Here is a 14158-nt window from a genome sequence, read left to right on the forward strand (position 1 = left end):
TTATCTGTTGTCTATGTTGTCCCGGTATGGATGTCTAAGTTGAGAATAATCAATAGCGAGAAATCCAATGCGAGCTTTCTCCTTAGACCTTTGTACAGGCGGCATAGAGGTACCCCTTTGTGACACTTGGTTAAAACATGTGCATTGTGATGATCCGATAGTCCAAGCTAATGAGGACAAGGTGCGAGCACTATTAGTACACTATGCATGAGGCTTGCAACTTGTAAGATATAATTTACATGATACATATGCTTTATTACTACCGTTGACAAAATTGTTTCATGTTTTCAAAATCAAAGCTCTAGCACAAATATAGCAATCGATGCTTTTCCTCTACGGAGGACTATTCTTTTACTTTCATTGTTGAGTCAGTTCACCTATTTCTCTCCACCTCAAGAAGCAAACACTTGTGTGAACTGTGCATTGATTCCTACATACTTGCATATTGCACTTATTATATTACTCTATGTTGACAATATCCGTGAGATATACATGTTACAAGTTGAAAGCAACCGCTGAAACTTAATCTTCCTTTGTGTTGCTTCAACACCTTTACTTTGAATTATTGCTTTATGAGTTAACTCTTATGCAAGACTTATTGATGCTTGTCTTGAAGTGCTATTCATGAAAAGTCTTTGCTTTATGATTCACTTGTTTACTCATGTCATATACATTGTTTTGATCGCTGCATTCACTACATATGCTTTACAAATAGTATGATCAAGGTTATGATGGCATGTCACTCCAGAAATTATCTGTGTTATCATTTTACCTGCTCGGGACAAGCAGAACTAAGCTTGGGGATGCTGATACGTCTCCGACGTATCGATAATTTCTTATGTTCCATGCCACATTATTGATGTTATCTACATGTTTTATGCACACTTTATGTCATATTCGTGCATTTTCTGGAACTAACCTATTAACAAGATGCCGAAGTGCCGATTCTTGTTTCATTGCTGTTTTTGGTTTCAGAAATCCTAGTAAAGAAATATTCTCGGAATTGGACGAAATCAACGCCCAGGGTCCTATTTTGCCACGAAGCTTCCAGAAGACCGAAGAGGAGACGAAGTGGGGCCACGAGGTGGCCAAACCCTAGGGCGGCGCGGCCCCCCCCTTGGCCGCGCGGCCCTATGGTGTGGGCCCCTCGTGCCCCCTCCTGACTTGCCCTTCCGCCTACAAATAGCCTCCGTCGCGAAACCCCCAGTACCGAGAGCCACGATACGAGAAAACATACTGAGACGCCGCTGCCGCCGATCCCATCTCGGGGGATCCAGGAGATCGCCTCCGGCACCCTGCCGGAGAGGGGATTCATCTCCCGGAGGACTCTACACCGCCATGGTCGCCTCCGGAGTGATGTGTGAGTAGTCTACCCCTGGACTATGGGTCCATAGCTGTAGCTAGATAGTTGTCTTCTCCCCATTGTGCTTCATTGTCGGATCTTGTGAGCTGCCTAACATGATCAAGATCATCTATCTGTAATTCTATATGTTGCGTTTGTTGGGATCCGATGAATAGAGAATATTATGTTATGTTGATTATCAATCTATTATCTATGTGTTGTTTATGATCTTGCATGCTCTCCGTTACTAGTAGATGCTCTGGCCAAGTAGATGCTTGTAACTCCAAGAGGGAGTATTTATGCTCGATAGTGGGTTCATGCCTGCATTGACACTGGGACAAGTGATGAAAGTTCTAAGGTTGTGTTGTGCTGTTGCCACTAGGGATAAAACATTGATGCTATGTCTAAGGATGTAGTTGTTGATTACATTACGCACCATACTTAATGCAATTGTCTGTTGTTAGCAACTTAATACTGGAGGGGGTTCGGATGATAACCTGAAGGTGGACTTTTTAGGCATAGATGCAGTTGGATGGCGGTCTATGTACTTTGTCGTAATGCCCAATTAAATCTCACTATACTCATCATAATATGTATGTGCATTGTCATGCTCTCTTTATTTGTCAATTGCCCAACTGTAATTTGTTCACCCAACATGCTGTTTATCTTATGGGAGAGACACCTCTAGTGAACTGTGGACCCCGGTCCAATTCTCTATACTGAAATACAATCTACTGCAATACTTGTTCTACTGTTTTCTGCAAACAATCATCTTCCACACAATACGGTTAATCCTTTGTTACAGCAAGCCGGTGAGATTGACAACCTCACTGTTTTGTTGGGGCAAAGTACTTTGGTTGTGTTGTGCAGGTTCCACGTTGGCGCCGGAATCTCTGGTGTTGCGCCGCACTACATCCCGCCGCCATCAACCTTCAACGTGCTTCTTGACTCCTACTGGTTCGATTAAACCTTGGTTTCTTACTGAGGGAAACTTGCCGCTGTGCGCATCACACCTTCCTCTTGGGGTTCCCAACGGACGTGTCAACCACACGCATCAGTCATCAGGGTCTTTTAAACGTTGCTGGTCCTGCCGTGCTTCCTTTGTATCATTTGTCTTCCCATACACGCCCAAGAAGCTCAGGAGGTTCACGCAAATATTCTTCGTAACGTGCATCACGTCGATTGCAGAGCGGACATCTAGGACTTTCCAATATTCTAGCTCCCAGAATATAGATTTCTTCTTCCACATGGCTGCGTGCCCGTCAGCTCCCTTCGGAACTGATTGTCCGCCAGGACCCTTTCCAAAGATGACTTTCAAATCCTTGACCATATCAAATACCTCAGCACCAGTGCGTTCCGCAGGCTTCAACCGATGATCTGCCTTGCCGTTGTAATGCTTGCCTTTCTTTCTTACTGGATGAATTTTCGGAAGAAATAGACGATGCCAAAGGTACACGTTCTTCTTACAATTTGGCAAATGTACACTTTCAGTCTCATGTAAGCAGTGCGTGCATGCATTGTATCCCTTATTTGACAGTCCCGAAAGGTTACTAAGAGCAGGCCAATCGTTGATGGTTACGAAAAGCAACGCTCGTAGGTCAAATTCCTCTTCTTTGTGCTCATCCCACACACGGACACCAGGTCTGCCCCACAGCTGTAAAAGTTCATCAACTAATGGCCTTAGGTACACATCGATGTCGTTGCCGGGTTGCTTCAGACCTTGGATGAGCACTGGCATCATAATGAACTTCCGCTTCATGCACAACCAAGGAGGAAGGTTGTAGATGCATAGAGTCACGGGCCAGGTGCTATGGCTGGAGCTCTGCTCGCCAAAAGGATTCATGCCATCCGTACTTAGACCAAATCTTATGTTCCTTGCGTCAGCTGCAAAATCTTTGAACTCTCTGTCGATCTTTCTCCATTGCGTTCCATCTGCGGGGTGTCTCAACTCCCCGTCCGACTTACGGTCCTCTTTGTGCCATCGCAACAACTTGGCATGCTCTTTGTTCCTGAACAGACGTTTCAACCGTGGTATTATAGGAGCATACCACATCACCTTGGCGGGAACCCTCTTCCTGGGTTTCTGGCCCTCAACATCGTCACCAGGGTCATCGCCTCTGATCTTATAATGCAATGCAGTGCATACCGGGCATTCAGTCAAATTCTCGTATTCACCGCGGTAGAGGATGCAGTCGTTGATGCATGCATGTATCTTCAGAACCTCTAAACCTAGAGGGCAGACAACCTTCTTTGCTTCGTACGTACTGGCGGGCAACTCGTTATTCTTTGGAAACATATTCTTCAACATTTTCAGCAAGTTTTCAAATGCCGAGTCAGCTACACCTGCCCGTGCCTTCCATTTCAGCAAATCCAGTGTGCAGCCCAGCTTTTTCAGACCATCATCGCATCCGGGGTACAGCGCCTTTCTGTGATCCTCTAACATGCGATCCAAATTCTCCCTCTCCTTTTCAGTTTCGCAGCGTCTCCGTGCATCAGCAATGGTCCGACCAAGATCATCAACGGGATCATCACGTGCCTCTTCTTCACCTTCCCCTTCACCTTCAGCATCCTCCATGAAAGTATCACCGAAATGAGCAAGATAGCTTTCATCGATGAAATCATCCCCTTCTTCATCTTCTTCCATTATAACCCCTCTTTCTCCATGCTTGGTCCAACAATTATAGCTTGGCATGAAACCGTGCCGAAGCAGGTGCATGTGAACATCTCTTGAGGAAGAGTAACCCTTCTGATTCTTACAGTTAACACATGGACAGATAACAAAACCCCCCCGCTTGTTCGCATTAGCCACTATGAGGAAATCTTTCAAACCCGTAGTGAACTCGCCGGAGAGTCGGTTACCGTACATCCATTGCCGATTCATCTGCATTATTATAATATAAAATATATAATTAACCATCATGCATTTGTTAAACTAACTAGCTACAAACAATATAAATTAAACAATGAACTACACACATGCATATTTTATCAATGACACATCAAAGATTCAAGTTGCTAACCGCGATCGAGGAGGAAAAAATAAATGAGAAAGCTCAAGTGTGGCTCCAACACTTCATATCATGTTTGTTTCATTCTCTTGCGGCATTTCATCAAACACCTTATGTGCATAAGAGGAACCAAAAGCAAACCTAACACCCGCTTGTGAAGTTTGTGAAGAGAATGGCTCCAAATGGCTAAGTGTTGGCTGCTGGATGGGTATATATAGGGGAGGGGCTTTAGTCGCGGTTGGCCTGGCCAACCGCGACTAAAGGTGATTTAGTCGCGGTTGGCCTGGCAAACCGTGACTAAAGGTGCCCGAAGGCCTTTAGTCACGGTTGGCCAGGCCAACCGCGACTAAAGCCCCTCACGTGCACCAGCTGGCCACCGAGCGCCCTGGGCCCAGGCCTTTGGTCGCGGTTCGCCTCCCGAACCGCGACTAAAGGTCCCATTAGTCGCGGTTCCTACAGCTTCGCGACTTATGGGGCTGGACGGAAGCCTGTTTTTCCACCAGTGCATACCCGTACCCATTGGGTACCCGGTGGGTAGGTTAAATTGTACACAAGTCGATCACAATTTTACATTTATTGATAACAATTTCGATTGAAAAAATTAATTATCTCAACTAAATAACAAGTAGTTGAGTACATAACAATTAACATAATTTAAAAATCACATTCTCATATTCTAACTCATAAGTCAACAGAAGTAGACGTGTCATGTAAGAATTTAACAATAAACGGGCAGGGTATGGGTATACCCCCCGGGTACGAGGTTATACCCGTGCCCTGCCCATGACTTAACGGACATGGTATGGGTACACTTTTATACCCATGGGTAGTACCCATACCCTGCCCATGCGGGCACGGTACCCACGGGTACCCGTACCCGTGAGTAAAATTGCCATCCTTAGCTATCAACAACGTGCTGCTTTGGCGTGGGCTTACAATGACATGCATTTGCAAATCCTTTTGTCCTTCGAGAAATACATAAAAATTTACAATTAGCAAAATAAAATCTTACAAAACCTAGTGAATTTCAGGCCAAGTAAACAATGCACGCCGATTACAAAACATGTGGTTACTCATGTAAAAGAAAATGTACTCGACAACTTCTTAGATACAACCTGCGGTTACAAAAATTGACTCTTCATCTGCAAATACATCTGAGGTAATTTGGGTAATTGAGTCGCTGACTCAACAATTCATCTAGTAATGTGAATGGATACACATTCTACGAGAAGACTCAACACCTACGTGTAGAGGCCAAAACTAGGCAGCATGGTCATTAGTGTAGGTACTAAGCCGTGATCGGACAAAATTTTGAACTTTATTGTCCCCGTGTTACACGTCGGATGGGAGAAATATGTAAATGAAAAAGATGTAAGTTGAAAAATATCAAATTTGCCGAACCACCTAGCGATGACTGAAAACACTAGCGTGAGCCGATGACGCACCGCCACCCTTGCCACTCCAGCACCGGAGCCGAGCAAAGCTTGTCATAGTAGATCCTGCTGTAGCAGGCATACGGGAAGTTGTCGTGCTAAGTCCCCAAAGGACCAGCGCACCAGAACATTGACCATTGTCAATGATGAAAACCGTAGATCATAAAAGACTGAGCTATAACCACACAAACAACCACGAAACCGACCGGATCCCAGGAGATCTGTAGGACACAAGACTCCACGCGCTCTCCTCCGGCGCTTGGGGCACCACTGGAACGATGATAGGACAGGGAGGACCTAGTTCTAACTTCATGATGTCGCCTCCACCCTCACCATTTTGAAGAAGACACAAAAAAACCTAAAACAAGAAACGAGAACCCTTCCGAAAGCGAGAGGCCAGGGTCTGTTGTACCTCCAAGGCCCGAGAGGCCATCGGAGGCGGGCGGACTAGCAGAAGTACCAGCGGAGGGGATAGAAACCCTAGCCACCATGGGGATCCCCTCGCCTTTTTCTCTTTTTCCTCTGTACCCGTTCAGGTCTACTTCTTCTTTTTGCAGGACGGTGCGATTCCTGACGCTAAGCATATTTAACTCTAGTTGTTCTTTCTGTTTTATTGTGCCGCAAAACTGATCAATAATTTTGAGTTGTCTTATGTGAAATAGGGTGTTATTCACGTCTAGGATGAAATATTTCATGTTTCATGATCAAATATGGCAACAATTGCAGTCAATACGCCCATGAGATCTTTCATCTTCCTTGTTTCCATTATACATGAGTATTTTTTTAGTTTTTGAAAGATCCAACAAACGGTGGCTTTTCATTACTTAAGCATGGGAAATTTGTATAAAGGGAACCTGACCATGAAAACACGTCGGGATGCAACCGGATAAAAATCTTTACAGAAAGGCTTTAGAAAAAAGGCTAGATCAAGGTGGCTCAAACATGAGTATTTACTTGCATCTTTATTTACCACTACTAGAAAAAAGTCTATTAGTGACGCACCAAAAAAGCAAATAGTGACGCACCATGGTGCCCCACAAATATCATGCCACGGCTAAGTGATAGTAGTGGCATACCATTTGGTGCGCCACTGGTAACCCGTGTACTAGTGGTGTACCAGGTGGTGCGCCACTACTGATTTCCCTTACTCTGGATCTGGATCAAAATCTAGTACCATTTTTTGCAACAACAAAAATTCCTCGTTTTTTGCTCGCGTTTTTTTTTCCGAATTATTCTTCCCGTTCATCTGGCACCATTTTTTGGCTCATTTTTTGAGAAATTGGAGGATAGAGAAGAGAAGAGAAGTGGATGGAGGATGGAGGAGAGGAGAGTATGGAGGATGGAGGATGGAGGAGAAGAGATGACTGCCGGAGAGGATGTTGGGGCACCGGAGTGGTTCGAGGAGAGTAGGTTGGAGAGGAAGGAGGAGAGGAGGAGGAGTAGGAGAGGATGGAGAAGAGAATGAGAAGGAGAGAATGGAGGAGAGGAGGACAAGAGGAATATGTGAAGGAGAGAGGAGGGAGGTGGATAAGAAGAGCGGGGGTAGGTGGCCGGCCGTTTCGAATTTCGAAGGAGGGAAGGTTTGTAATAGCCCACCAAGACATGATGCACTACTGCTAAATTCATTATTTACTATTTTCATCGAAATATAAAGCCTCGCAAAACTCCTAATTCTTTTTTAATTTTTAGGAATCTAAAAAATGTGTAAACTATCACAGGTCGTTGAATTCAGATGTAATTTTTTTTAGATACATTTTCATATGAATTTTTTTTTCCATCGGAGGTCATATGCAACCAGAAAAACCGTTTTACTAAAGATGGTGCCATTTTGAAAAAATAATCAAAATTCATGTTTGTTAATTTTTCTAACTAGACCACATAACACATAGTCATCTTGAAGGATTTTATTTTTTTCAAATTTTTATCATTTTGTTTATTTTTTTTCAAAACCAATAAGAAGAAACCATGTCTTGGTGCGCCACTAACCAGTGCAGCCCAAAATTCCCAACCCCCTCCTAGACATACCAGTGTCGCACCGCACCTAGGTGCACCACTATTATGTAGCATAGGCTCAATAATAGCACTGGCACACCTCTAACCCTAATATCATTGGTAATGGAATAGCAGTGATGCACTTGATAGTGGTGTGCCACTGTGATATTGCGGCTAGCTGTTTTCCTAGTAATGGTATTATGCGTTGTTTTCTATTCTTCCTAGCCTGAGCAGGTGCACATTGACATGTTAAACATCATTTTTTCAACTAAGCCGAGGCATTTTCCTTTCTCTATAGTATAATGCTACCATTTTTTTTATATTGAAGCACCATAATAAGGTAAAGTTAGTTCTTGATACTTGGATATAATCAGGCATGCATTCTACACATTAACGTATGTCATTGTAAATACTATATCGTTTGGCACAAATTTTGATTCTAAAGGCTTCCTTATTATGTTTCTTTTTAAGCAACAAGTTGTGCATCTCCTCCAGATATGGGAAAATATATAATAACATAAGTTATCTTATTATTTCCTTTTTTTTATACCTACATTGATCAAGGTATCCTGATTAAATCATATTGCTGTATAATTGGTTTTTTCCAAATCATGCTATCCGACCTACAGATTTCAAGGGAATTTTTATGGTGATACAATTTTGTCACTCAAGTGCCTTTATCCGAAGGGAATCCTACAGAACAGGAATTATAAAATTTATTTACATTTCATATTATAGTACTCCAAAACTCAAAATATACCTAATCGTTACACTACAACATGATAGATGGGCCCTGGCGTTTTTTAAAGGTCTGAGGCACCACCGTACTCACCGTGATCGCGCTAGCACTACAAAAAGAAGCCGCCAGGAAAAACTGCATCGGAGAAATTGCAGACCTGACCCCTTTTTCGCACGACACACTTAGTGATACGCTGAACAATATCGTACGCAGCACCAGGATTGAAATGACTCGGTTCATTAACACATGGCGAAAGATTTAGTGTCATGATACATACTAGCGTGGTGCATATTTTTTTGCCTTTATTATGTTGTCATTAGCACCACAAAAGATTTAATTACAATTAGGGATGATAATAATATATTTTTAAATACATTGCATTTAAAATATAACATTCTAATTACATTCATTAGCTTTAAGATATAAAATTTCATGCCAGCTAATGGAAAAACCTAATGATAAAAGATTTGTTTAAGAGAAAATCTAAATGTTTTCCCTTCTACTTAAATATCAACATATCTCTACATAAATCTCTACATATCAAGCCAACTAAAAATTCATATTTACGAAAAATCCCCTATATGTGTTTAAAAGCTTTGAACATATCTGTCTCCTCCACAACTCTACCGCGTCGGGGTTGGAAGATCTTTGTGATGCTCTCATGAACGATATGCACGACATCATCCGACCACACAATTTGACATTCATGTAGTGGTTGTGCAAGGGAGATTAGATCTATTAAAGACGATAAAGAAGAGAGATGAAAGATGAAAGATGAAACGAGAAGAATAAGAGTGATGATAACATACCTGCAAAAGGGGCATGCCGGTGGATGCCTCTAGCGCCGGCGCGCCTTGAGCATATTAGGTTGTGTTGTCCAAGGACAACCTACAACTCTTGAGCTTAGGTATAGGTGGATCTGTGGTTGGAAGTAGATTATAGTGGAGTGGTGAGAGATCTAGGGTTAGTAGTGGGGATTGCTACAAGATCTAGGTTGCATAGTGGAGAGAGGGGAGTGTTGCGGCATGGTTAGATTAATCAGGACGTGTTCCCTGTATTATATAGAATGTTGCAACATCTAGAGTTAGTTTTACGGGACCTTGATTTAGTGTGGCATAACTATGTGTCTAACTTGCTCAAAGGCCCCATAGACCATACTGAGCTAAAATCTTTATCAGCATCAAGCAGAGAGTTAGATGTTGTTGACCAATCAACCGTCACTTTGGCCCGCCGAGAAGCATATTTGGACCTAGCTGCTGATTTGATGCTGGGACCGATTCATATAGATATTGTTAAACGATCAGATTATCTTGAAGTCGTCAAAGGATTGCAATGTCATTACTAGTATTTGAATGAAGGTGTGTGAACTCTCAAATTAAAAAAAATCAACATGTCGACTTTAATCAGTTCATATACTGAATTAAAACAGTAGAAATTGAAAACCATAGTTGCTCATATATATAGTAATACAACACGATTAGCCAGTTAATGAGTTGATGTTGACTAGTCAACGAGCTAGCCTCGGTGGTGTAAAGCCACACGTTTCAGCGACACGAGATTGTCTAGTTTCTCCACATTAAACATCAAGCTCAATCCACGGCGCGCTAATATATGCTTGCGTTCACATACTGTGGCAACATCGGTCCATTTTGGCACTTGCCATGATGTATTTATCAGACGGTATAGGATCTGGATCTACCACGGCGAAAATCGGTGTGTTGTGCTTGTTTTACCGCTAGAAATGACATCCAATTGGCTAAAAGATTTTGCGGGCGACTAAGCCTTGTGCCGTCCAAAAAATCCACCGATTAGTTGCGGGGTCTTTTTTTAGTAATAAAACACAAGTTTTTCAATTTATATTCTTATGAATCTCTGCAACAACACATGGGATATTATCTAGTTAGCTAAATAGCTCACCCAAGTCACAGGAAAGGAAAATGAGTATGGTTGTAGCCCATGGTGTAATTGACGAGGGTAATGAACCGAATTCAATGATCCTGACACAAGCGATAGCAAACAATTCAAGAGGGGTTAGGGCATCTCCAACCGGGCGACCCATCCCGCGCCCGCGCGTCCGGATGGGTCGAAACGGACAAAAACCCGGCCCAACGCGGGGACGCACCGCAAAAGCGGACGGCCGCGGCGTCCGGCCGCCTGGCTGGCCCACCTGTCGGTGCCCCAGTCCTATTAAATGTGGACTGGGGAAGGGGACTGTCCCTATCCAGTCCCCACTTTCCACTCCGGCCGCACGCGCGAGCTCGAAGCTTCCGCGTCGCCATGGCCCCGAAGCGCGAGTTCGAGCCGTCCGCCAACGACCACGAGGCCGGCAGCAGCCGGCAAGTCGCGCCGCCGGCGTGCCCAACGGGGCCGCCGGCGCCACCCCGACGCGACCGGACCTACCTCACCGTAGCGGTGGCGCAGATGTTCTGGGACGCCGGCGTCCCAATGCCGTGGGGAGACGTGCACCTCCCCCACGGCTGGCACCTGAGCCCAGATCGGGTTCCGGTGCCGCCCCTCCCGGCGTCCGGCCGCGCCCGCTACGCCGAGATCCGGAGGCGCCGCGCTCAGTTGCCGGCGCACCTCCGGCAGGACCCCGCGTACGGCGACGCAAGTCCCAACCGGGACTTGTGGTTCGAGGTGGAGCACGATGCGCGCCGGCGCACATGCTTCACATCCGCGACGGCGCGGCCTCGCGCGCAGCCCAGCCACACCGCTAGGCGGGCTGGCCGCCGCCCCGGCGGCCTCTACATCAACGAGCCCGCGCCCCAGCCCCAGCCGCAGCCCCAGGAGGAGGAGAACAACCCGGAGCCGCAGCGGCGCTCGCGGCGTCCCGCGAGCAGCAGGACCTCGACGAGCTGGCCAAATGGCCGCACCTCGCCGAGGCGCTGCGCACCTCCGCGCTAGAGGAGGCGGCCAGGAAGGCCCAGGAGGACGCCTGTGCGGAGGCGTGGGCCTTCCCGGAGCCGGCGCGCCGTCAGAGGAGGCTACGCGTCGGCGGCGCTCCGGGGAGGAGGAGCGCCGGCCGCGCGCCTGGCGGAGGAGGAGCGCTCGGCGGAGGAGGAGCGCCAGGCCACGCGCCCGGCGGAGGAGCAGCTCCGGCAGCTAGCCGCGCGCAGGCACGGCCGCACAGCCGGCGAGCCCGCAGTCCGCCCGGGAAAGGGCGCAGTGGGGACCCCCGGCCGGAGTCCCCGGTGCCCTCCGGCGTGTCGAGCCGGAACAGCGCGTCGCCGCCGGGGGCGTCGTCGTCATCGACGCCGACGATGACGAGTACTACCGGGGGTAGTATCGCCGCGGCCATCAGCGTGCTCGCAAAACCCCGGCTAGGGTTTGCTTTTTTTTTAGTTTAAAGCCATATATGGCTTTCTTTTGTGTAAAATTTGCCCAAAATAGGGCTAAGTTTAATGACCAACTAGTTTAAATTTATGTTTTGTTCTTTTCCTTTTTTATTTTCATTTTTGTTTTATTTTATTACCAATGCGCTGCGTCCGCGCGTTGGGCGCAGCGTGCGACCCAAACGGACACGCGGACGCGGGGCGCTGTCCGGGTGTCCGTTCGGCCACGCAAACGGCCCAAAACGGACGGCCCAGCGCGTCCGTTTGGGTCGCCCGGTTGGAGATGCCCTTAGATATGCCAGAGGAGAAACTATTATTACACCGCTCTGCAAACATGTACTTATGTAATACTTTCAATATTATAATATAAATCGAGACAACTTAATAGTATATGGTCCATTTCCAAATCATCATCGTACAACCTCGGCACTAACAACAAGTAACAACTTTTGAGAGCAAGAAAGACAATGTCGAGAAAAATAGAAACGTCTCCCAAGTCCACCGTCAGTTATGTACCAAAACATCATTGTAAAGACCCAATGGCTCCTTTGTCTCGACGTAGGAAAATGTCTGGTAGATAAAGCACGAAAAATACGTCAGTTCCTCCCCTCGATCCCTGTGTTTTACCTGCACCACACCGTCTTGTGACCCTGAATTTTCGCTCAGGTTGTGCCGATACAAGACAACGGTTCCATTCCAGCTTTGAGGCGTGAACGTTAGGAAGTAGTCGCCGTGAACCAGAAGCTCCCGCGTCATCCACGTCTTCTGTCGCCGCAGCCTCTCCACTTCCAGGACGTACCGGCGGCGCCACCTCTCGCCCTCTAGGACCCACACCGTCACAGAGTCGTTGTCGCCGACGGCGACGCCTAGGCTCCCGTGCACCTTTGCCAGGTGGTAGGTGCTCGCCATGGCCGGCACCGGCAGAGGCTCGGTGCACATGACGCGTTCGTGTATGAGATCGAACGACATGATCTTTCCGGCGTCCATGGTGAGCCAGTACACCGTGCCGTCGACTTGGGCGAGGCAGCTGGTGCCGGGGCTGCATCTTGCGTCGGTGCCGCCGGTGTGCACGGCCCGCCACGACGCCTCCCCCAGCGTGAACACGTGCACTATGTCAGGCCGGTCGTCAAAGGTGCACGGGACATGCACAACCTTGTACCGCCTTGTCGTGTGGTCGTACCCGAAGCTATACGTCTGATTCCAGTTCCAGCTGCTGTTGCTGCTCAGGTGAACATCGGCGCTCGGCGTCGGCAGCGGCGGGAGAGGCAGAGCCTCGCCGGTCGACGGGTTGGCCACGGTGATGGCCCCGCCGGGCGTGTGGTCATCGCACAGGCAGACGAGGCCGTTGCAGGTGCCGGCGATGCTCATCATGCTGTACCGTCGCGCCGTGGCAATGTCTGTCTGCCACAACAGTCGCCTTGGGCTGCCCGGCGTCAGGATGTCGATGACGGACATGAGACCCAGACCCTTATCGCTGACGGCGATGATCTTGCTGCGGCTCCGCATGTCCGTCCCGGTACGGTGGTCGATGAGCTCTCGCCAGTGCCGGCTGACGAGGCGGAGCCGGCGGCGAGCGTTGGGCGGAACCCGCACCAGGATCTCGACGAGGGCGTCCGTGAGCAAGTCCCAGCTGCTATTATCGTTCTTCTCCATCGGTTAAACGGTAGAGTGGCGGCGCAGCCTCGCCGTCGGACGTGGATTGGTACCTACGCGTGGCCGGCTCGCCGGCGGCCGTCGTATATATCGCCTTAGCTAGAGCCCTGTGCGCTGGTCTCGTGGGGACTCGGACTCTCTCGTACCGTTCCTGTCGCCTCCGTACCGTTGGTATATGAGGACCCCTCTGTACGTGTGTTCTTCGGCTTCCTGTCCGCTTCGTATTTGGTTAGCCGAAATCACTCGGCTGGCCCATTTAACTGTAGATTGTGTAGGAAAAGAAGGGCCAAACGGAGGCTCATACCACGTGACGCTAAATGCTGTCCTAGTAGTATTGGAGCTATTTCTGCAGCAAACAAGCAAAAAAATCATCAAGAATTTTCCGATGGAAACAAAATTACAGCGAAACCCCGTGGAAAAAAATTGGAAATTTTCAGAAGCTATTTAAAATAAAATTGTTAGGAGAGTATTGTTCCAGAACCATGCATAGCTTAAAGTTCAAATTCCATCTTTAGATAGTTCAAATTTGAAGATGTCCGTGCTTATAAAATTCTACCCTTCCGATGCACTATACTCTCACCGCTTCCTGGTTTTTACATCCTTTCTTTGTAACTGAATTATTTAGCTTTTTTTGTATCACTATGTTCGAGCAGAAAGTG

At 47.2% G+C, this 14158-nt stretch overlaps 1 protein-coding gene across 1 annotated transcript; it reads right to left on the minus strand.

Annotated features, from left to right (window-relative positions):
- Positions 1–12350: 12350 nt before the first annotated feature.
- On the minus strand, positions 12351–13499 carry LOC127340496 (F-box protein At1g52495-like). The gene has a single exon (XM_051366239.1). The coding sequence runs from the start codon at positions 13497–13499 to the stop codon at positions 12351–12353; it is 1149 nt and encodes a 382-aa protein (XP_051222199.1).
- Between the last annotated feature and the right edge of the window lie 659 nt (positions 13500–14158).

This window comes from Lolium perenne, chromosome 3 (assembly GCF_019359855.2).
Source record: "Lolium perenne isolate Kyuss_39 chromosome 3, Kyuss_2.0, whole genome shotgun sequence".
In the NCBI taxonomy this organism is placed as follows: Eukaryota; Viridiplantae; Streptophyta; class Magnoliopsida; order Poales; family Poaceae; genus Lolium; species Lolium perenne.